Below are 23,187 nucleotides of genomic sequence, written 5' to 3'. Positions count from 1 at the left end.
TTACATCTCTACTTAGAGAGATACTATGTTTATCGACCTGTATGACTGGCTGAGTTGGCTGAACTTTGACCACTTATCAGAGAGAAAGCTGAGTGAAACATTAAAGCGCAGCTCCACATCTAGGAAGGACAGTGAGGTCTGTGACGGCATGAAAGATGGAAGAAAGGTTTGCAGTGGAGACGAGGAAAGGTATGCTGGTGGATTACATTTGGTCTTTAACACTTAACTGAGTATTAATTAGTAGCAGTGGGTCTTTTTGACTGTTATATCACATTTTTATAACTGTAAGTTGACAGCTGTCAAATAAGAGCAAGCAGGAGCACAGATCTGACTGATCAATCTCCCAGAAAGTTCAATGTAGTTATTATCCTTAATTAATTGAGTATGCCCAGCTGTCATGTTCACACTTCTGAATTTCAAGACGTCTAATCCCTGATGGTTTAAAAATTGAGATTCTTGACCTTTTCAACAACAACAAAAACAAGCCAAACACAGTCCATATTGTAGCTGGACCTTTTAATCATATACTACATAAACTACTGTTTCCATGGTCCAGAAATAACTTTTAATTGTTTCCAAATTCATTGGAAAATGTAGGTGTGTTCTTGATATATTTCATGCTCATTCAATAAGATTGAAATACCTAATCATTTAGGATATAGTTAGCATTTACAATACCTGCATGACAGCAAGACGATATGATATGATGACACATTCACACCGCTGTTGACATATCTCGTCCGCTGCCAGGGGACAAACGCTGTCTTCAGGAGCTGAGGATTGTCCTCCTGGGCAACGACTGGCTGGAAAAGAGTTTGACAGGAAACACCATCCTCGGCTGCCAGATGTTTGATATCAGCAGAGACGTGAAAATGTGTGTTCGGAGACAGGGTGCTCTTGAAAATAGGCATCCAGTTATCATCATCAATAGCCCTGAAAGGTGGATCCACTACTCGTCCAGAGACCCCGGCCTGGTGAACGACAACATGGCCACCGGGGTGACCATGTGCCCGCCAGGTCCTCATGCCTTCCTCATGGTCATACCCATCGGCCCTCTCCGAGGCAGGGAGTGGACGGTCGAGGGTGCTCTTGAGCTGCTGAGTGATACCGTGTGGAGAAACACGATCGTCATATTCACCAGATGTGAGAGACTGAGAGGGTCGTCCGTCGAAGGCTACGCTGCGAGTCACAGCTTCCTCAAAGCGGTTCTGGAGAGGTGTGCTCATAGATACCACCTTTTGGATACAAGCATTTGGGGAGGAGATGATGACGCTCAGGTTGCAGAACTTCTGGAGAAGATTGATGCAATGGTTGCCGGAAACATAAAGGCCGGAGGAGTTGGTTGGTTGACAACAAATGAGGAATTCTCTCGAATAACTGGTAAAGAAAGGAACGAATTAGAAGAGAGGACGATTCTGAGGCGGATGGATGTGCAGAAGTCCAGAAAGACACTCAGATCCCTCATGGGTAAAATATCAGTTCATCAATGAATATGTTATGGTAACACTGGATCAAATGACCATCTGTGATGTGAAAGGAATCACTTGAGGTGATGAACCAACAAAGAATTGTAATGCTACTCTTGATCCTAACAATGTTATGGTTCTTGGTTCTTCCAAATATTATCTAATGAAGATCCTTAAAACAAAGCTTTCCCCTTTTTAAGAGTTCAGGCACCCTCCGCCTATCCTATTTGATCCCTTTGTTATTGACCTTTTTCTTTTCTTTTATCAAGCAGAGTGTCCTCCGATCTCAGTGCTTCGAGTTCTCATCGTGGGACCAAAGCAAGTTGGGAAAAGCTCAGCTGGAAACACCATTCTCGGAGAGGAAGTATTCCATGCCGAACTTCCAACACCACAGTGTACCGAGGGACGGGGAGAAGTTCTGAAGAAGCAAGTGACTGTGGTTGAGGCTCCCGGCTGGCATGGGAGGTACTGTTCTGAAGACACTCCACGGGAGGTCCAACAGCAGATGGCCCATGGTGTGTCTCTGTGTGCCCCCATTCCCAGTGCTGTCCTGCTGGTCGTACGCAGCGATGAGACGTTCACTGAAACGGACCGCCTGAGAGCGGAGGAACACTTGAGCTTGCTTGGAGTTTGGTGGCGGACTCGAGTCATCGTGCTGTTCACTTGGGGAGACACACTGGGAGTCACTCCCATTGAGGAGCACATTGAGAGTTGGCCTGCCCTAAAGTGGTTGGTGGACAAATGTGGGAATAGATATCATGTGTTTGATAACTCAAACAAGGTGGGAGATATCCAGGTTAAAGAACTGCTGGAAAGGATTGAGGAAACGGAGGTGGAGAATGATACTGAACAGTTATTGCATCGTTTTATTAAACTCCAAGAAACAAACCAAAAGCTGGATCAAAGCTCCAAAAAGAGAGCAAGACAGCTCAAGAAGGCAAGGAGGGACATTGATCTGCTGACACAAACAGCCATGGAGAAGGACAGCATTAAAACAGCTATAGAGAAAGATGAACAGATTGAAGCTCTGAAAGCGCAGAGGGAGTCAGAGGAGAAGAAAGATAGAGGCTTTGAAGAAGAGATTGGCAAAGGATTAGCAGTTAAGAGGGAGAACAACCAGCTTAAACAAGTAATTATAGGGAAAGAAAGAATGATAGTAAGCCTGAGTGAAACATGTGCTGCCAAAGATGATGTGATTAAAGCCACAAAGCAAAGCAGGGAGGTGGAACAAGAAGTGGCGGAGGAAAGAGTCAAGAAACACGAGCAAGAGACAGCAGTCTTTAAGGAAAAGTGTGCTAGGAAAGATCAAACTCTTGATGAAATGATGGTGAATCATAAAAGAGAAGCAACAGAGCTTAAAGAGACAATTAAATGGCTGAAGAAAGAAAATGAAGATATAAAGAAGGTGTTGAAGGCCACAATCGAAGGGATGCAAAGGCACTATCAGAAGAAAGAAATTGAGAAAACAAATGGGGCTAAAACTGTGGACTTTAACAAAAGTAACCGACGCAGGAAAACAATGACGGACATCAAGTCATTAGAGGAGCTTGCCCGACAACAAAAATGGCCGTTTGCAGTGCAACTGAACAACCATGAGAAAGAAGAAGCTAAATCAAGTGAGTACAAACTCATCAGCAGCCAAGATTCTGAGCGATATGTCTCCGGTGTGAATATTGAAGTAAATGTAACCTTTTTTATTCACAGAGACAGGAAAGATAAGACTGGTTGTGTTGGACAATGACATCATGCTCCACAAGAAGGTGAGCGAAATTGATTTTCTCAGGGTGCAGACGAGCAATAAATGGAAGCACTTTGTCATGAGCAATGAACAAGATACCTGCAGTTGCCACTAGTTTCATACTCAGGGTATGCCTATCCATGGTCCTATGAGATCAGCTCTATTTTGGCATTTTTAAATTAATTCATGCATTGGTTTGGTCCAACGTTTTGAGACACATTCTTCTTGCAAATAGAAAATCAGTTAACCAAATGCAGTCAAACTATTTCCTACTTGGTGGCTGGTGTCCGGCATCAGAAGCGTGTCAGTAAGCGGTCCATTGCTCATACAGGGATCCATGACCAGGTGAGTGGATGCAGGAGCACGCCGGGTCCAGCACGCCACCGTCGTCCTGCGGGGGTTCAGGGGAGACAATGGGGAGCTTTGCTCTGCTGACGCAGCCTTGACCTCGATTTTTCTACATTCAATTGATAAAAGAGGCCCGCCTGAAGAAAGAACAGCAGGAGCCCCCCCCCCCCCCCCTCCCACCACCACTACTGTCTTGCCTGCCCTGCAAGTGTCACGGTTATTGCATTCAAATGTAAATTTTCACCATTGATTTTGTTTTCTTCGAAGAGAGAACAATATTTTATAAGTGAAACAGGAACTTGGTGATGGTTTAGTTCAACCAATTACTTGTATTTTAATCCTCCTCTCCCTCTACTGAACAGCTTCCTCTGCTACATATACTGTACATACACTTACTTACAGATTCTTTATCAGGTGTAAGATATGGTGCACTTAACGTATACTAATTCAGTCATTCGTATTGGGTCCATAGAAAGAGACTGCTAGCCAAGTGTGGCAACTTGAGGCTGACTGGACTCCTTCGTGTCTGAGGGCAGGAGGTGCTGCACTGGGAGCTGTATTTGGGGCTCTTGCTGGCTCCTCCAGGGGGACCACAGGGGTGAGTACCAGGTTAGCTGTGGGGGCCGCTGCGGGGGCTCTGCTGGGCAGCTTACTGGTCCAAGGAGCCGGGCTCCAGCAGGAGGAAACAGAGGCAGACCACAACAGTATGTAAATCTCTACCGTGAGACTAATTAGGAGCAGAACATCTCGAGGGAATTGAACTGTTATTTCATACGTTATTTCTCCATCAAGCAAAGTCTGTACATATTCACACCAGGTATGATCAGACGAAATAAATTAAAACATCTGTGTGGATGTTGTTTAAAAGAAAAATGTATCATGTCGAAATGAATCTAAACAATTAAGCTTTACTTGGAATATTTGTATGAATGGAAAAAGCTATCCTCATTTATATATGTATTATGTGTATATTCAAGTTTCGGTGAATAATTCATTACGGTTCAACTCGTGTGTTTTTAACATGGCTGCTCAATGCCGTGCTCTACTGTGGGTTGAAAACAGACATATTCTATGAATTACATTCACAAAGAGGCCCAAACAAAAGCTTTAGTAAAAAGTTAATTTTTATTTCTACATCTTCTGATACATTCAAGAGAGGTGTTTGTGTGTCTGCATGTCAGGATATTTATTACTTTGTACGATGTTGTTTCACACATTTACATGATTAAAGGCACTCTGATTTAATACAAAATCAGAACAAAAACATATATATATATATATATATATTAGCAAAAGTGAAAGTGAAATGCTTTGTTCGTATGCATATATTGAGGTCTGCTTTCTGGGGTGTTCAGACATTTTAGGGAAACTCAAACATTCTCACATATCTTGCTTCTTTATAGAATTTCTTCTTTGACACATTAAATGTATCTGTCTAACCAGGGACATATTAGTTTCAGCTAGATGATGTGTATGCAATATAAAATTACATTTGTTGCATTACTTCCTTTGATCAAACAAAAAATATAATACATACATTAGAGTTGAATTGTCATTTGTTTTCAACATACACAAAACCTAAAATTCTGATTCGTATCTTTGTCAGTTTTAATCCATATATTAGAGGATTCATCACTGGAGGAATGAGCAGGAATTCTATAGCAATGAAGTTTTGAATGCTCTGAGGTAAATCTGTGGAGCCAAATCGCATATACATCAAATCAAAAAGTACGACAACAACAAATGTGACTAAAGAGACTAAATGAGGCACACATGTCTGCATAAACCTTATCCTGTCATCTTTGGACCTCACACAAGTTCTAGTCATATGCATGTAAGTCCAAAAGATGAAAAACCCATGACACATATAAATGATAATTATTGCATATGAGACAATATTACTTGAAACAGTGTCAGTCCCAGGGCAAGTGAGTTTGACAATTACCCAGTTCACACAAAAGAGTTTCGGAATTTTTGAACCACATAACTTTAGTCTTGACGTGATCAGAATGTTAATGGAAAAGATGCAGAAAGGTGTTAGCCAGGAGAAACATATGAGCTGAGAGAGCCTCGTCTTTGTCATCACAGAGTTGTAGTGAAGTGGTCGACATATAGCCAGATATCTGTCGTAGGCCATGACTGCTAGAATGGATAATTCACAGCAGGCAAACGAATACATGACAAAAGCTTGTAAAAGGCATCCTTCATATGAGATCTGTTGAGAGGAAGACAGCAGATCTAAGAGCAGTTTGGGGTAGAAACCTGTACTCCCATAAAGTCCATTAAAGCAAAAACTGCACAAAAGGATGTACATGGGTTCATGTAGGTTTTGATCTGAGATAACAATCATGATGATAGAAATATTTAAAAACAAGATCATACAATAATACAGCAAAGTAAGTGAAAATATAGCAATTCTGTAATTCACTGTCTCATTTAGCCCTGAGAGAATGAAAATTCCTACGACAGAAACATTATCCATGGTGTATAGAGCAAATACTCACTGTTTTAAAACATATTCAAATTGTATAAGTCCAGTGTCACACATACATGAAGTGGTTGCAGAGCGTAAGGCAGGAAAGTGCCGTGTGCTCTGACTCTGGTCTCCCTCCACCAAACTTATTAATAACAGCTTTGACTATGACAACACCACATGTGGGAATTTAAACTTTGATCATTAGTCCAGGAACACTTGAGGATGAGTGATTACAAACAACTAGTGGACTAATCTCTCGGACATGGACAAAATAAAATGTATAATGTATTTATTGGGTCATCTGTCAAAAAATCTGCAACTCCATTACAAATGCAAAATATGTATCACATCAAATCTGTCTTCTGATGGTCATACATTTGTTTTGCAGAGGCAAAGTCTTGTTATCTCATTGGTTTTGGTCATGTGTGGGCAGCTTTGGGTTGCAACCATTGATCATTTTCACTATAATATTATGATAGATTTCATGATGTCATCAGAAATAAAATTGTAATAATTAATTAATTAAAATAAATTGGGAAAGTGTCAAATGGCTTAGAACAATATGATAGAAGTATATGTTCACATGCTCATTTATGTATTATACGTTGTTGCAGCAATTTGTGGGTCCATACAATTTGTTACATAGATTTTTTTCTGACAATTTTTACTACTTGAGAATGTATAAAAAGGGATTAAAGATCCCTCAGATATAAGCAATATACATCCCCTGAATACCCTAGTTCTGTAGTTTGTGGTTGTAGTTGCATGAGGCTGTAATTAACCTAGAGATCAGCAGCTTTTAAATGGTCTCACTAAGTGAATGGCTACTATGGGGCCTACCTACGCTTGCAGTGGACTCAATCGTGACCGCCGGGATTGAAGAAACTCATTTCACATTCTACCTGGCTGACGACGGGAATTTGGCAAATTTACAGAGGATTCTACAACCCCCCAGCAAACCGGGGAGCAGAGTGCCTCAATCAGACATTGTCTCTTTTTTTGTAAGATTGGGCTCTACAGAAAGGTGACAGAAGCAGATACAGAACGAGTTTCTTTGTCATGCTGATTTAAAGGCATCAATCAGCCACATCATGACTGAAATATTGTAAAAATCTTTGTAGATTTGTTGGTGTTTCAAGTACTTTATTGTTAGATGCAAAACAGTAACAGAGAAGAAGTCATTGGCAGTGGAATAATAGATCTCAGGCTTCCTCCAAAAATTCTGATTCACATCTATATAAGAATAACATGCATTTGGAAAACGTGAATTTAAAACATAAAATAGTGCACAAGTTAAAAAATAGGGATAACATTAACAAAAAAAGAATTTAAAAAAAAGAAATGTTGATAGACAGTAATTGCATGATTAATAAACAGTAAGGTACACAGGGAAAGAGTTATATAGTAAGTTTAAGTATGGAAACAAACATTGTTAAACATGGAAACATGTTTTTGTTGATCCCTAAACGGATGCACTTCATTCAAGTGTATTTAACAACAAATACAAAGTTGGGTTGTTTTTCATGTCGTGATGAATGAATATCAAATATTCAGTCATGGATGAGGCACCACGACCAGGAAGCTCCAGTTCAGACAGTCACATTTACAAAAAAATGGTATGCTACTAACATCATCTGGCCGGGTTAATTCAGGTGGTTAAAGTGCACAAGTTGAGGCATGTTTGACTAGATTATATTGAACAATCAGAATGAGGAGCAGGGACAACGAAGAAGGAAAATGGGTTATTTTTAAATGGAGCTTTTGTTCATTAATATGCTTCTAACAATCTCTTGGTTTACAATAAATGCATTTACATGCAGGGGAAAATCATAAAAATGTCACGCTTTGTTACTCAACATATATTGAGGCCTGTATTCACCAGATTGGGACTTTCTGCAGACGTTTTCAGAAAAACTGTAACCCAGAGATCAGCAAAAACCTGACTTTTGAAACTGCTGAAGACCTCCTCAGTTGACACAAGCCTGCAGGGAGCCAGTGCAGACGCACAGATAAACATGAGAGTATCTGTTGCGTGAGAATCATGAAGGAAGAACATGCGACACGCTCGCTGACTAGATGGGAGTCAGACAATTAGGGTTTGTATTCATTCAATCAAACATTACAGCCGGGGTCAATGCAGACAAACCTGTCTCAGATCTGCACTCTACTGGGAGCACAGTTAAACGATAAATATGTCTTTATGGGTAATAAAACTAACAGTGTAGGCTTTAAAAAAGAAAGTGAAACATTTGTGTCCCTTGAAACGTCTGCACTAATTTCTGCTTTACAATCACTTTATTTCATGCAGGAACATAACATGAACATATTAAATTGGTCATACATGTTACTTGTAGCATATCAAACATACACATAACAGATTAAACTAAACATGTTGCGTTGTTGGTTGCTCTTCAAGAAACACTGAAAATGTATGTTAGTCAACATATATTGAGTGTTGTATTCAGTCATATCGAGCAGATTGGGACATTCTGCAGTCATCATGATCTATCCTCAAACATCACTTCTTTTTCTTGCTCGAATAAATTAGAGATTAAACTCGGTGAAGGATGTCATTTTCTTTCAAAGTTAACAAAACCTAAAATTCTGTTTCGTATCTTTGTCAGTTTTAATCCATATATTAGAGGATTCATCACTGGAGGAATGAGCAGGAATTCTATAGCAATGAAGTTTTGAATGCTCTGAGGTAAATCTGTGGAGCCAAATCGCATATACATCAAATCAAAAACTATAACAACAAGGAATGTGACTAAAGAGACTAAATGAGGCACATGTCTGCATCAACTTTGTCCTTTCATCTTTGGACCTCACACAAGTTCTAGTCATATGCATGTAAGTCCAAACTGTGAATAAACCATGACACACATAAATGATAATTGTTGCATATGAGAGAATATTACTTGAAACAGTGTCAGTGCCAGGGCAAATGAGTTTGACAATTAGCCAGTTCACACAAAAGAGTTTCGGAATTTTTGAACCACATAACTTTAGCGTGGATGTCAAAACAATACTTATAGAAAAGATGCAGAAAGGTGTTAGCCAGGAGAAACATATGAGCTGAGAGAGCCTCGTCTTTGTCATGACAGAGTTGTAGTGAAGTGGTCGACATATAGCCAGATATCTGTCGTAGGCCATGACTGCTAGAATGGATAATTCACAGCAGGCAAACGAATACATGACAAAAGCTTGTAAAAGGCATCCTTCATATGAGATCTGTTGAGAGGAAGACAGCAGATCTAAGAGCAGTTTGGGGTAGAAACCTGTGGTCCCATAAAGTCCATTAAAGCAAAAACTGCACAAAAGGATGTACATGGGTTCATGTAGGTTTTGATCTGAGATAACAATCATGATGATAGAGATATTTAAAAACAAGATCATACAGTAATACAGCAATGTAAGTGAAAATATAGCAATTCTGTAATTCACTGTCTCATTTAGCCCTGAGAGAATGAAAATTCCTACGACAGAAACATTATCCATGGTGTATAGAGCAAATAATCACTGTTTTAAAACATATTCAAATTGTATAAGTCCAGTGTCACATATACATGAAGTGGTTGCAGAGCGTAAGGCAGGAAAGTGCCGTGTGCTCTGACTCTGGTCTCCCTCCACCAAACTTATTAATAACAGCTTTGACTATGACAACACCACATGTGGGAATTTAAACTTTGATCATTAGTCCAGGAACACTTGAGGATGAGTGATTACAAACAACTAGTGGACTAATCTCTTGGACATGAACAAAATAAAATGTATAATGTATTAATTGGGTCATCTGTCAAAAAATCTGCAACTACATTACAAATGCAAAATATGTATCACATCAAATCTGTCTTCTGATGGTAATACATTTGTTTTGCAGAGGCAAAGTATTGTTATCTCATTGGTTTTGGTCATGTGTGGGCAGCTTTGGGTTGCAACCATTGATCATTTTCATTATAATATTATGATAGATTTCATGATGTCATCAGAAATAAAATTGTAAAAATTAATTAATTAAAATAAATTGGGAAAGTGTAAAATGGCTTCGAACAATATGATAGAAGTATATGTTCACATGCTCATTTATGGATTATACGTTGTTGCAGCAATTTGTGGGTCGATATAATTTGTTACACCGATTTTTACGACTTGAGAATGTATAAAAAGTAGGGCTGTCAGCGTTAACGCGTTAATCTATGCGATTAATTTGACCGCGTTAACGCACAAAAATATTTTAACGCAATTCACGCAACTTTTTTTAAATTTTTTTAATATACTTTATTAATCCACAAGGGGAAATTAGTTCTCTGCATTTAACCCATCCTTAGTTATTAAGGAGCAGTGGGCTGCAGTGATGCGCCCGGGAAGCAACTGGGGGTTCAGTGCCTTGCTCAAGGACACTTCGACTTGCTTCCGGTGTTCGTTGAAGTTTTTACACTCCTCTGAGTGTCAAACCGCGGCAGTACGGTTTGACACTGTTTCCGTTTTTAAAACAATTATTTCTCCGCGAAAATAAGGAGCAGAAATCAGTTTAACTCGTAGATGAATCAGTCAGGTTTCCTCCTGCTCCTCCTTCCTCCCGTCTCCCCCTCTGAGACACAGAGGAACGGAGGGGCGACGTGTCGGGTGACGCGGCGCGGAAAGAACTCGTCACACGAAACCTTCAACGTGATTTGTCAATCCGTTTGTCTGTCAACATTTCGGGTAAAAAACAACCAATGAACACTCAGTAAATCACAAAGGACCTCCCACCTCACAGGTGAGGCTCATTTAGCAGCCTGTCAGTCAGAGAACCAGAGAACACGGCGCGAGGACAATGAGCCTCATTACAGAGCTGAGATTGTTCTGGAATGTTTGATGTATAACACATGGGGGTGTGTCACATGCAAAAGACTTTAAACGGTGAATTTTTTTTGTTTTTGTAAAATGTATAAAATGCCCCCAGCCTCCAGAGGGTGAACAGGACATATTTGAATGTCAGTCAGTTACCAAGGCCACTGGTTCTGCTGCTGTTCAATGTTAAAGATGACAGGACCAATGGGGTCTCAATATACTTCTTTTTTTTACTAATCTGATGTTTCACTGAAGAAACAATTTATCATCCACGATATTAAATACCTCGCTGGCACTTTATAGGTAGGAGCCTCTTTGAAAACACAGCTCTGTGTGAAGTTTTGTCTTTAAAAAGAAGGAAAAAACTTTTAATCGCAATTTCAAAATGTGCGATTAATTAGTTAATTCTTTTTAATCGATTGACAGCCCTAATAACAAGGGATTAAAGATCCCTCAGATATAAGCAATATACCTCCCCTGAATACCCTAGTTCTGTAGTTTGTGGTTGTAGTTGCATGAGGCTGTAATTAACCTAGAGATCAGCAGCTTTTAAATGGTCTCACTAAGTGAATGGCTACTATGGGGCCTACCTACGCTTGCAGTGGACTCAATTGTGACCGCTGGGATTGGAGAAACTCATTTCACATGCTACCTGGCTGACGACGGGAATTTGGCAAATTTACAGAGGATTCTACAACCCCCCAGCAAACCGGGGAGCAGAGTGCCTCAATCAGACATTGTCTCTTTTTTTGTAAGATTGGGCTCTACAGAAAGGTGACAGAAGCAGATACAGAACGAGTTTCTTTGTCATGCTGATTTAAAGGCATCAATCAGCCACATCATGACTGAAATATTGTAAAAATCTTTGTAGATTTGTTGGTGTTTCAAGTACTTTATTGTTAGATGCCAAACAATAACAGAGAAGAAGTCATTGGCAGTGGAATAATAGATCTCAGGCTTCCTCCAAAAATATATAAGAATAACATGCATTTGGAAAATGTGAATTTAAAACATAAAATAGTGCACAAGTTAAAAAATAGGGATAACATTAACAAAACATGAAAAAAAAAGAAAAATGTTGATAGACAGTAATTGCATGATTAATAAACAGTAAGGTACACAGGGAAAGAGTTATATAGTAAGTTTAAGTATGGAAACAAACATTGTTAAACATGGAAACATGTTTTTGTTGATCCCTAAACGGATGCACTTCATTCAAGTGTATTTAACAACAAATACAAAGTTGGGTTGTTTTTTATGTCGTGATGAATGAAATATTCAGTCATGGATGAGGCACCACGACCAGGAAGCTCCAGTTCAGACAGTCACATTTACAAAAAAAAATTATGCTACTAACATCATCTGGCCGGGTTAATTCAGGTGGTTAAAGTGCACAAGTTTAGGCATGTTTGACTAGATTATATTGAACAATCAGAATGAGGAGCAGGGACAACGAAGAAGGAAAATGGGTTCTTTTTAAATGGAGCTTTTGTTCATTAATATGCTTCTAACAATCTCTTGGTTTACAATAAATGCATTTACATGCAGGGGAAAATGATAAAAATGTCACGCTTTGTTACTCAACATATATTGAGGCCTGTATTCACCAGATTGAGACTTTCTGCAGACGTTTTCAGAAAAACTGTAACCCAGAGATCAGCAAAAACCTGACTTTTGAAACTGCTGAAGACCTCCTCAGTTGACACAAGCCTGCAGGGAGCCAGTGCAGACAGCTGCACAGATAAACATGAGAGTATCTGTTGCGTGAGAATCATGAGGGAAGAACATGCGACACGCTCGCTGACTAGATGGGAGTCAGACAATTAGGGTTTGTATTCATTCAATCAAACATTACAGCCGGGGTCAATGCAGACAAAACCTGAACGAGTTTCTTTGTCATGCTGATTAAAGGCATCAATCAGCCACATCATGACTGAAATATTGTAAAAATCTTTGTGGATTTGTTGGTGTTTCAAGTACTTTATTTTTAGATGCAAAACAATAACAGAGAAGAAGTCATTGGCAGTGGAATAATAGATCTCAGGCTTCCTCCAAAAAAGCTGATTCACATCTATATAAGAATAACATGCATTTGGAAAATGTGAATTTAAAACATAAAATAGTGCACAAGTTAAAAAATAGGGATAACATTAACAAAACATGAATTAAAAATAAATAAATGTTGATAGACAGTAATTGCATGATTAATAAACAGTAAGGTACACAGGGAAAGAGATATATAGTAAGTTTAAGTATGGAAACAAACATTGTTAAACATGGAAACATGTTTTTGTTGATCCCTAAACGGATGTACTTCATTCAAGTGTATTTAACAACAAATAAAAAGTTGGGTTGTTTTTCATGTCGTGATGAATGAAACATTCAGTCATGGATGAGGCACCACGACCAGGAAGCTCCAGTTCAGACAGTCACATTTACAACAAAAAAATTATGCTACTAACATCATCTGGCCGGATTAATTCAGGTGGTTAAAGTGCACAAGTTTAGGCATGTTTGACTAAATTATATTGAACAATCAGAATGAGGAGCAGGGACAACGAAGAAGGAAAATGGGTTCTTTTTAAATGGAGCTTTTGTTCATTAATATGCTTCTAACAATCTCTTGGTTTACAATAAATGCATTTACATGCAGGGGAAAATCATAAAAATGTCACGCTTTGTTACTCAACATATATTGAGGCCTGTATTCACCAGATTGGGACTTTCTGCAGACGTTTTCAGAAAAACTGTAACCCAGAGATCAGCAAAAACCTGACTTTTGAAACTGCTGAAGACCTCCTCAGTTGACACAAGCCTGCAGGGAGCCAGTGCAGACGCACAGATAAACATGAGAGTATCTGTTGCGTGAGAATCATGAGGGAAGAACATGCGACACGCTCGCTGACTAGATGGGAGTCAGACAATTAGGGTTTGTATTCATTCAATCAAACATTACAGCCGGGGTCAATGCAGACAAACCTGTCTCAGATCTGCACTCTACTGGGAGCACAGTTAAACAATAAATATGTCTTTATGGGTAATGAAACTAATAGTGTAGGCTTTTAAAAAGAAAGAGAAACATTTGTGTCCCTTGAAACATCCGCACTAATTTCTGCTTTACAATCACTTTATTTCATGCAGGAACATAACATGAACATATTAAATTGGTCATACATGTTACTTGTAGCATATCAAACATACACATAACAGATTAAACTAAACATGTTGCGTTGTTGGTTGCTCTTCAACAAACACTGAAAATGTATGTTAGTCAACATATATTGAGTGTTGTATTCAGTCATATCGAGCAGATTGGGACATTCTGCAGTCATCATGATCTATCCTCAAACATCACTTCTTTTTCTTGATTGAATAAATTAGAGATTAAACTCGGTGAAGGATGTCATTTTCTTTCAAAGTTAACAAAACCTAAAATTCTGTTTCGTATCTTTGTCAGTTTTAATCCATATATTAGTGGATTCATCACTGGAGGAATGAGCAGGAATTCTATAGCAATGAAGTTTTGAATGCTCTGAGGTAAATCTGTGGAGCCAAATCGCATATACATCAAATCAAAAACTATAACAACAAGGAATGTGACTAAAGAGACTAAATGAGGCACACATGTCTGCATCAACTTTGCCCTGTCATCTTTGGACCTCACACAAGTTCTAGTCATATGCATGTAAGTCCAAACTGTGAATAAACCATGACATACATAAATGATAATTGTTGCATATGAGAGAATATTACTTGAAACAGTGTCAGTGCCAGGGCAAATGAGTTTGACAATTAGCCAGTTCACACAAAAGAGTTTCGGAATTTTTGAACCACATAACTTTAGCGTGGATGTCAAAACAATACTTATAGAAAAGATGCAGAAAGGTGTTAGCCAGGAGAAACATATGAGCTGAGAGAGCCTCGTCTTTGTCATGACAGAGTTGTAGTGAAGTGGTCGACATATAGCCAGATATCTGTCGTAGGCCATGACTGCTAGAATGGATAATTCACAGCAGGCAAACGAATACATGACAAAAGCTTGTAAAAGGCATCCTTCATATGAGATCTGTTGAGAGGAAGACAGCAGATCTAAAAGCAGTTTGGGGTAGAAACCTGTGGTCCCATAAAGTCCATTAAAGCAAAAACTGCACAAAAGGATGTACATGGGTTCATGTAGGTTTTGATCTGAGATAACAATCATGATGATAGAAATATTTAAAAACAAGATCATACAGTAATACAGCAAAGTAAGTGAAAATATAGCAATTCTGTAATTCACTGTCTCATTTAGCCCTGAGAGAATGAAAATTCCTACGACAGAAACATTATCCATGGTGTATAGAGCAAATAATCACTGTTTTAAAACATATTCAAATTGTATAAGTCCAGTGTCACACATACATGAAGTGGTTGCAGAGCGTAAGGCAGGGAGGTGCCGTGTGCTCTGACTCTGGTCTCCCTCCACCAAACTTATTAATCACAGCTTTGACTATGACAACACCACATGTGGGAATTTAAACTTTGATCATTAGTCCAGGAACACTTGAGGATGAGTGATTACAAACAACTAGTGGACTAATCTCTCGGACATGAACAAAATAAAATGTATAATGTATTTATTGGGTCATCTGTCAAAAAATCTGCAACTACATTACAAATGCAAAATATGTATCACATCAAATCTGTCTTCTGATGGTAATACATTTGTTTTGCAGAGGCAAAGTCTTGTTATCTCATTGGTTTTGGTCATGTGTGGGCAGCCTTGGGTTGCAACCATTGATCATTTTCATTATAATATTATGATAGATTTCATGATGTCATCAGAAATAAAATTGTAATAATTAATTAATTAAAATAAATTGGGAAAGTGTAAAATGGCTTAGAACAATATGATAGAAGTATATGTTCACATGCTCATTTATGGATTATACGTTGTTGCAGCAATTTGTGGGTCGATACAATTTGTTACACCGATTTTTTTCTGACCATTTTTACGACTTGAGAATGTATAAAAAGGGATTAAAGATCCCTCAGATATAAGCAATATACATCCCCTGAATACCCTAGTTCTGTAGTTTGTGGTTGTAGTTGCATGAGGCTGTAATTAACCTAGAGATCAGCAGCTTTTAAATGGTCTCACTAAGTGAATGGCTACTATGGGGCCTACCTACGCTTGCAGTGGACTCAATCGTGACCGCCGGGATTGGAGAAACTCATTTCACATGCTACCTGGCTGACGACGGGAATTTGGCAAATTTACAGAGGATTCTACAACCCCCCAGCAAACCGGGGAGCAGAGTGCCTCAATCAGACATTGTCTCTTTTTTGTAAGATTGGGCTCTACAGTAAGGTGACAGAAGCAGATACAGAACGAGTTTCTTTGTCATGCTGATTTAAAGGCATCAATCAGCCACATCATGACTGAAATATTGTAAAAATCTTTGTAGATTTTTGGGTGTTTCAAGCTGTGGCAGTCGGGTGTGGTTAAGCGCAGCTGCAGAGTGGATTGAGCAGGGGGTGTGGTTCAGGGAACAGAGCCGAGACGATATCTAATCGGCATCAACTGATCAATCAGCCCCAGCTGTAAATAATCTGTGTTTGTTTCTATTTCTTCTCTATAAAGAGCAGCAGTAACTGAGACGTGGGAGAGGGAGCTTGGGCGTGTGGTCTCATCTGGCCGCCAGTGATATAACGCTATGTGAAATAAAAGGTTTTGTTCAAACATAACAATCCGTGTTGCTGCCTCCATATTCAGTCCGTTACTCAAGGGATAACAGAGGAAGCTGATACAATGGAGCCCAACGTGGGGCGGACAGATGGCGCACCGAGAGCAGCAGCCGGAGGAGCTGTCCCAGCCGATCGTGGCGCTGGGGCAGATGCTGGCGGGGATCGCGGCCATGCAGAGGGACCAGGCGGAGACCAACCCTCAGTTCCTGAGGGAGGTCAAGATCCAGGAAGAGAGGCAGGATTTTGCCATAGAACAACTTGCAGCCCGGACAGCTGCAGCTCCCCCTCTGCGCTTACAGGGATGACCCTGCATCGGTTGGTTGCAGGGGATGACGCACAGTCCTTCCTCGACTATTTGAAGGCAACTGCGGAGGCATGTGGCTGGCCGGCTGGCGAGTGGGCGGTCCGGCTCCTGCCTCTTCTGGCCGGGTAGGCACAGACAGCAGCCCTTGGGCTTCCCCCGGCTGCCAGGCAGAGGTATGTGGACGTACGCAAGGCCGTGATCGACCGACTGGGACTTTCGCCGGAGGACCGCCGGGAGACGGACCTGACGACCGGCCATCCGCTTTTGCGCACTGGCTAAGGGATGCCGATGCGGGAAGTGGTGGAAAAAGGTGGTCCTCGAACAGTTTGTGGGTAGTTTGCCGGTCCCAACGTCAAAGTGGGGCCGCTGCCACCGCCCTTCGGCCCTAGAGACCACCATCCCCCTAGCGGAGGGCCACCTGACTGTTCATCCCCCCTGAGCAGGGGGACAGCGGTCGCGTGCCGGCTTCGGACCAGCCGACACCAACCCCACGGAGGAGGCGACCATCAAGCTCCTGGCGGGGCCAACTCCGGGACCGACAACCCTCCCGCAGGTCCCCAAACCACTTACCACGGCCAGCACCGGCACTCTTCCTGACCTATGGGGAGATTCTCAAATGTCAGGGCAGGAGTGTTGGAGGTGCGGGCAGCCCGGACACTGAGGGTATACATCAGGTGATGGTTGATTCGGGCTGTTATGACCCAGAGTGTCAAGGGGATTAGCCCTCTATCTGCCAAAATCCAGGCCATCCAGGCTGGTTTGACTGCACCGGGTTTTGTGCGTCCCTTTAAAGTGGAGGTAGATGCCAGTGCTCATGGTGCAGGCGTTGTTCTTTTACAGGAAGATGATCATGTTATTGACCATCCCGTGTGTTTTTCGAGGAAATTTACCAAACATCAACTGAATTACAGCACTCTCGTAAAGGAAGCTTTGGCATTGCTGTTGGCAATGCAGCACTTTGAGGTGTATATTGGTTCGAGCTCGACCCCGGTCCGGGTATATGCCGACAACAATCCACTTGTGGTGTTTCGTCTGCGAAACACAATCAACATCTGATGCACTGGTCGCTACGGCTACAAGACTTTAACATCGAGATTCATCACATTAGAAGGACTGATAATGTTGTGGCGGATAGGGTGTTGAACAAACTTTTCTTCAAGGGAAGAAATGTTTGATCTTAGGTGGGGGGATGTTATGACCTAGTGTCAAGGGGATTAGTAGTGTTGTTCACCTCCCTGCCTGAGGGGGGGTGCTGTGTGTTATGTGTTGTGCTTTTCTTTTTTTCAGGTAATTGGATGGCTATTTAGGAGGGAACCTGTGTTGCCGGCCCTTCCCCTCCAGCTTCCAACCGGGCCATGCGGCGCAGCACAGTTTTGTGGGTGGTGGGGTTATTTAGCGTGTCGGTAGGGGTGAGGAGCCCTTTTGTTTAAACCTGTTTTCTGCTAGGGAGATAGGTAAGACATCTGTACTTTCTTTGTTCCTTTTGTGGTCTAGGGAATTTAGGTGACTTGCACAGATTATTTTGTTTGTTATTTTGGGCCAGGCCTCACCCTGAAGAATGGTTGACACTTGAGTTCACAAATAAAAACCTTTTGTTGACGATAAGCTGCCGCATTGGTCCTAATTTGGGGAGACCCGTATTAATGTCACATTCAGGCTCCCCTCGGCCGGTCGTAACAATGCAGTCTATGATCCACCAGAACCTGTATCGGCCCGGGGTATTGGTGGAGGCATTGTGGGTGAAGATGAGGTGTTTGCATGAGGATGTTCACGAGTATCCCATGGTGTCAGTGGAAATTAGACACGGGGGGGATAATGATATCGCTTTATGTTAGTCCTCGTGGATTATGCAACACGATATCCGGAGGCGGTGCCATTGCGCAACATTTCTGCAAAGACTGTCGCGCAGGCGTTGTTTCAGGTCATCTCCCGAGTCGGAATCTCGAAAGAGATTCTGACTGACCAGGGCACGCAGTGTGTCATGTACACTGAGAACTTTACGGGTTACTGGGCATCAAGTCCATTCGGACCAGTGTGTACCACCCGCAGACCGTCTGGTGGAGCGTCTGAATAAGATTTTGAATTCCATGATCTCTAAATTTATTATTGAAGATGAACATAATTGGAATAAAATGATTGACTTGTTGTTGTTTGCAGTACGAGAGGTTCCCCAGGCCTCCACGGGTTTTTCTCCCTTTGAACTGTTGTTCGGCAGGACACCGCGGGGGGTGCTCAACCTCATTAAAGGAAACTGTGAAGAGGGGCCGAGCACCAGTAAAAGTGAGATCCAACACGTCCTGGACCTGCGGTAAGATGTCACGTGAGAATGTTCTCCAGGCACAGGGAGAGAAGGTATTGCTTCCTTCTTCCAGCTTTAAACGGCGAGTGGGGGATGTTGATTATGAGTTGGTGCATTCTGACAGGGGCGGAGCTACACAGATTTACCACCTCAACCTCCTAAAAGCATGGAGGGAGGAGGAGTCTGTTCCTCTGGTGTCCTCGATATCTGAGAGAGGAGCTGGGGCCTGAGGTCCCAAAATCCACCAATCCGGCCTCGCTCCTTTGTGAAGACCGTCTCTCCGGGACCCAGAGAACAGACGTTGCCCAGTTGCAAGAGCAGTTTGCTGATGTGTTCTCTCTCCTTCCAGGACGCACAAACCTCATAACGCACCAGATTGAGACACCTCCAGGCATGGCGGTGCGGTCGCGACCCTACAGGTTACCTGAACACAAAAAAGAAGTGGTTCAGAGGGAATTGGCTGCCATGCTGGAGATGGGGGTAATAGAAGAGTCCCACAGTGCCTGGTGTAGCCCCATTGTTCTTGTGGTCAAGAAGGATGGGTCCATACGGTTCTGCGTGGACTATCGCAGGGTGAATGACGTGTCACGGTTTGATGCTTACCCAAGGTCGACGAACTCCTGGACCAACTGGGCACTGCACATTTTTTAACCTAGGGCTACTGCCAGATTCCTCTGTCGCCAGAGTCCAAGGAAAAAACAGCCTCCTCCACTCCGTTTGGTTTGTACCAATTCACCACACTTCCCTTTAGGTACCATCCTCTGGTCGGACCACGGCCCGCTCCAGTGGCTCCACCGCATGAAATATACCAACTCCTGGATTACGCGGTGGTATCTAGCTTTACAGCCTTTTAACTTCAAGGTGATTCATAGGCCAGGGGCGCAGAAGGTTGTGGCCGACTTCCTCTCCTGCTCTCATGGGGGGAGGGGGAGTAGGTTAGGCCGGATATTGCCCTGGCCTAAGTCGGGCGGTAGAGATATGCGGCAGTGGGGTGTGGTTAAGCACAGCTGCAGAGTGGATTGAGCAGGGGGTGTAGTTCAGGGAACAGTGCCGAGACGAGGTCTAATCGGCCGATCAATCAGCCCCAGCTGTAAATAATCTGTCTGTGTGTTTGTGCCATCTCTTCCCTATAAAGAGCAGTAGGAACCGAAAAGGGGAGATTGGGCGTGATATAACGCTATATGTGAAATAAAAGGTTTTGTTCAAACATAACAATCTGTGTTGCTGCCTCCATATTCAGTCCGTTACTCACAGGATAACAGAAATATGTTATACGAGTACTTTATTGTCAGATACAAAACAATAACAGGGAAGAAGTCGTTGGCAGTGGAATAATAGATCTCAGGCTTATGCCAAAAATGCTCATTCACATCTATAAAAGAATAATGTGCATTTATAAAATGTGAATTTAAAACATAAAATAGTGCACAAGTTTAAAAATGGGGATAACATTAACAAAACATGAATTTAAAAAAAAGAAATGTTGATAGACAGTAATTGCATGATTAATAAACAGTAAGGTACACAGGGAGAGAGTTATATAGTAAGTTTATTTATGGAAACAAACATTGTTAAATATGTTTTTGTTCATCCTTAAACGGATGTACTTCATTCAAGTGTGTTTAACAAATAAGAAGTTGGGTTCTTTTACATGTGGTGATGAATGAAATATTCAGTCATGGATGAGGCACCACGACCAGGAAGCTCCAGTTCAGACAGTCACATTTACAAAAATAGGTTATGCAACTAACATCATCTGGCCAATAGAAAAATCAGGATGAGGAGCAGGGACATTACAACGAAGAAGGAAAATGGGTTATTTTTAAATGGAGCTTTTGTTCATTAAAATGTTTCTAACAATCTTTTGGTTTACAATAAATGCATTTACATGCAGGGGAAAATCTAAAAATGGCACGCCTTGTTACTCAACATATATTGAGGCCTGTATTCACCAGAGTGGGACCTTGCAGATGTTTTTTGGAAAACTGTAACCCAGAGATCAGCAAAAACCTGACTTTTGAAACTGCTGAAGACCTCCTCAGTTGACACAAGCCTGCAGGGAGCCAGTGCAGACAGCTGCACAGATAAACATGAGAGTATCTGTTGCGTGAGAATCATGAGGGAAGAACATGCGACACGCTCGCTGACTAGATGGGAGTCAGACAATTAGGGTTTGTATTCATTCAATCAAACATTACAGCCGGGGTCAATGCAGACAAACCTGTCTCAGATCTGCACTCTACTGGGAGCACAGTTAAACGATAAATATGTCTTTATGGGTAATACAACTAATAGTGTAGGCTTTAAAAAAGAAAGTGAAACATTTGTGTCCCTTGAAACGTCCGCACTAATTTCTGCTTTACAATCACTTTATTTCATGCAGGAACATAACATGAACATATTAAATTTGTCATACATGTTACTTGTAGCATATCAAACATACACATAACAGATTAAACTAAACATGTTGCATTGTTGGTTGCTCTTCAATAAACACTGAAAATGTATGTTAGTCAACATATATTGAGTGTTGTATTCAGTCATATCGAGCAGATTGGGACATTCTGCAGTCATCATGATCTATCCTCAAACATCACTTCTTTTTCTTGCTCGAATAAATTAGAGATTAAACTCGGTGAAGGACGTCATTTTCTTTTAAAGTTAACAAAACCTAAAATTCTGTTTCGTATCTTTGTCAGTTTTAATCCATATATTAGAGGATTCATCACTGGAGGAATGAGCAGGAATTCTATAGCAATGAAGTTTTGAATGCTCTGAGGTAAATATGTGGAGCCAAATCGCATATACATCAAATCAAAAACTATAACAACAAGGAATGTGACTAAAGAGACTAAATGAGGCACACATGTCTGCATAAACCTTATCCTGTCATCTTTGGACCTCACACAAGTTCTAGTCATATGCATGTAAGTCCAAACTGTGAATAAACCATGACACACATAAATGATAATTATTGCATATGAGACAATATTACTTGAAACAGTGTCAGTCCCAGGGCAAGTGAGTTTGACAATTACCCAGTTCACACAAAAGAGTTTCGGAATTTTTGAACCACATAACTTTAGTCTTGACGTGATCAGAATGTTAATGGAAAAGATGCAGAAAGGTGTTAGCCAGGAGAAACATATGAGCTGAGAGAGCCTCGTCTTTGTCATGACAGAGTTGTAGTGAAGTGGTCGACATATAGCCAGATATCTGTCGTAGGCCATGACTGCTAGAATGGATAATTCACAGCAGGCAAACGAATACATGACAAAAGCCTGTAAAAGGCATCCTTCATATGAGATCTGTTGAGAGGAAGACAGCAGATCTAAGAGCAGTTTGGGGTAGAAACCTGTACTCCCATAAAGTCCATTAAAGCAAAAACTGCACAAAAGGATGTACATGGGTTCATGTAGGTTTTGATCTGAGATAATAATCATGATGATAGAGATATTTAAAAACAAGATCATACAGTAATACAGCAAAGTAAGTGAAAATATAGCAATTCTGTAATTCACTGTCTCATTTAGCCCTGAGAGAATGAAAATTCCTTCAAAAGAATCATTATCCATGGTGTATAGAGCAAATAATCACTGTTTTAAAACATATTCAAATTGTATAAGTCCAGTGTCACACATACATGAAGTGGTTGCAGAGCGTAAGGCAGGAAGGTGCCGTGTGCTCTGACTCTGGTCTCCCTCCACCAAACTTATTAATAACAGCTTTGACTATGACAACACCACATGTGGGAATTTAAACTTTGATCATTAGTCCAGGAACACTTGAGGATGAGTGATTACAAACAACTAGTGGACTAATCTCTCGGACATGAACAAAATAAAATGTATAATGTATTTATTGGGTCATCTGTCAAAAAATCTGCAACTCCATTACAAATGCAAAATATGTATCACATCAAATCTGTCTTCTGATGGTCATACATTTGTTTTGCAGAGGCAAAGTATTGTTATCTCATTGGTTTTGGTCATGTGT

General features: G+C 41.0%; 4 protein-coding genes across 4 annotated transcripts; all 4 read right to left on the bottom strand.

Annotated features, from left to right (window-relative positions):
* Window positions 1–5,104: 5,104 nt before the first annotated feature.
* LOC130202127 (olfactory receptor 6B2-like) lies at window positions 5,105–6,034 on the bottom strand. The gene has a single exon (XM_056427424.1). It carries the CDS (start codon window positions 6,032–6,034, stop codon window positions 5,105–5,107), a length of 930 nt encoding a protein of 309 aa, XP_056283399.1.
* Window positions 6,035–7,880: 1,846 nt separating this feature from the next.
* On the bottom strand, window positions 7,881–9,526 carry LOC130202124 (olfactory receptor 6B2-like). The gene is given in 3 exon segments (XM_056427410.1): window positions 7,881–8,034; window positions 8,627–8,815; window positions 8,817–9,526. Coding segments are annotated over 3 exon segments (1,053 nt in total).
* Window positions 9,527–14,264: 4,738 nt separating this feature from the next.
* LOC130206436 (olfactory receptor 6B2-like) lies at window positions 14,265–15,194 on the bottom strand. The gene has a single exon (XM_056434417.1). It carries the CDS (start codon window positions 15,192–15,194, stop codon window positions 14,265–14,267), a length of 930 nt encoding a protein of 309 aa, XP_056290392.1.
* A 6,642-nt stretch (window positions 15,195–21,836) lies between these two features.
* On the bottom strand, window positions 21,837–22,766 carry LOC130205667 (olfactory receptor 5F1-like). The gene has a single exon (XM_056433169.1). It carries the CDS (start codon window positions 22,764–22,766, stop codon window positions 21,837–21,839), a length of 930 nt encoding a protein of 309 aa, XP_056289144.1.
* Window positions 22,767–23,187: the final 421 nt, after the last annotated feature.

The sequence above is a fragment of the Pseudoliparis swirei genome, chromosome 2, assembly GCF_029220125.1.
Source record: "Pseudoliparis swirei isolate HS2019 ecotype Mariana Trench chromosome 2, NWPU_hadal_v1, whole genome shotgun sequence".
NCBI classification, from domain to species: domain Eukaryota; kingdom Metazoa; phylum Chordata; class Actinopteri; order Perciformes; family Liparidae; genus Pseudoliparis; species Pseudoliparis swirei.
The sequence above is the reverse complement of the archived record's forward strand: the minus strand, read 5'-3'. Positions and strand labels throughout refer to the sequence as shown.

What these genes read in the sequence shown, in the direction of transcription:
- LOC130205667 (XM_056433169.1), bottom strand. Translation starts at nt 22,766, where the DNA reads ATGGATAATGATTCTTTTGAAGGAATTTTCATTCTCTCAGGGCTAAAT.
- LOC130206436 (XM_056434417.1), bottom strand. Translation starts at nt 15,194, where the DNA reads ATGGATAATGTTTCTGTCGTAGGAATTTTCATTCTCTCAGGGCTAAAT.
- LOC130202127 (XM_056427424.1), bottom strand. Translation starts at nt 6,034, where the DNA reads ATGGATAATGTTTCTGTCGTAGGAATTTTCATTCTCTCAGGGCTAAAT.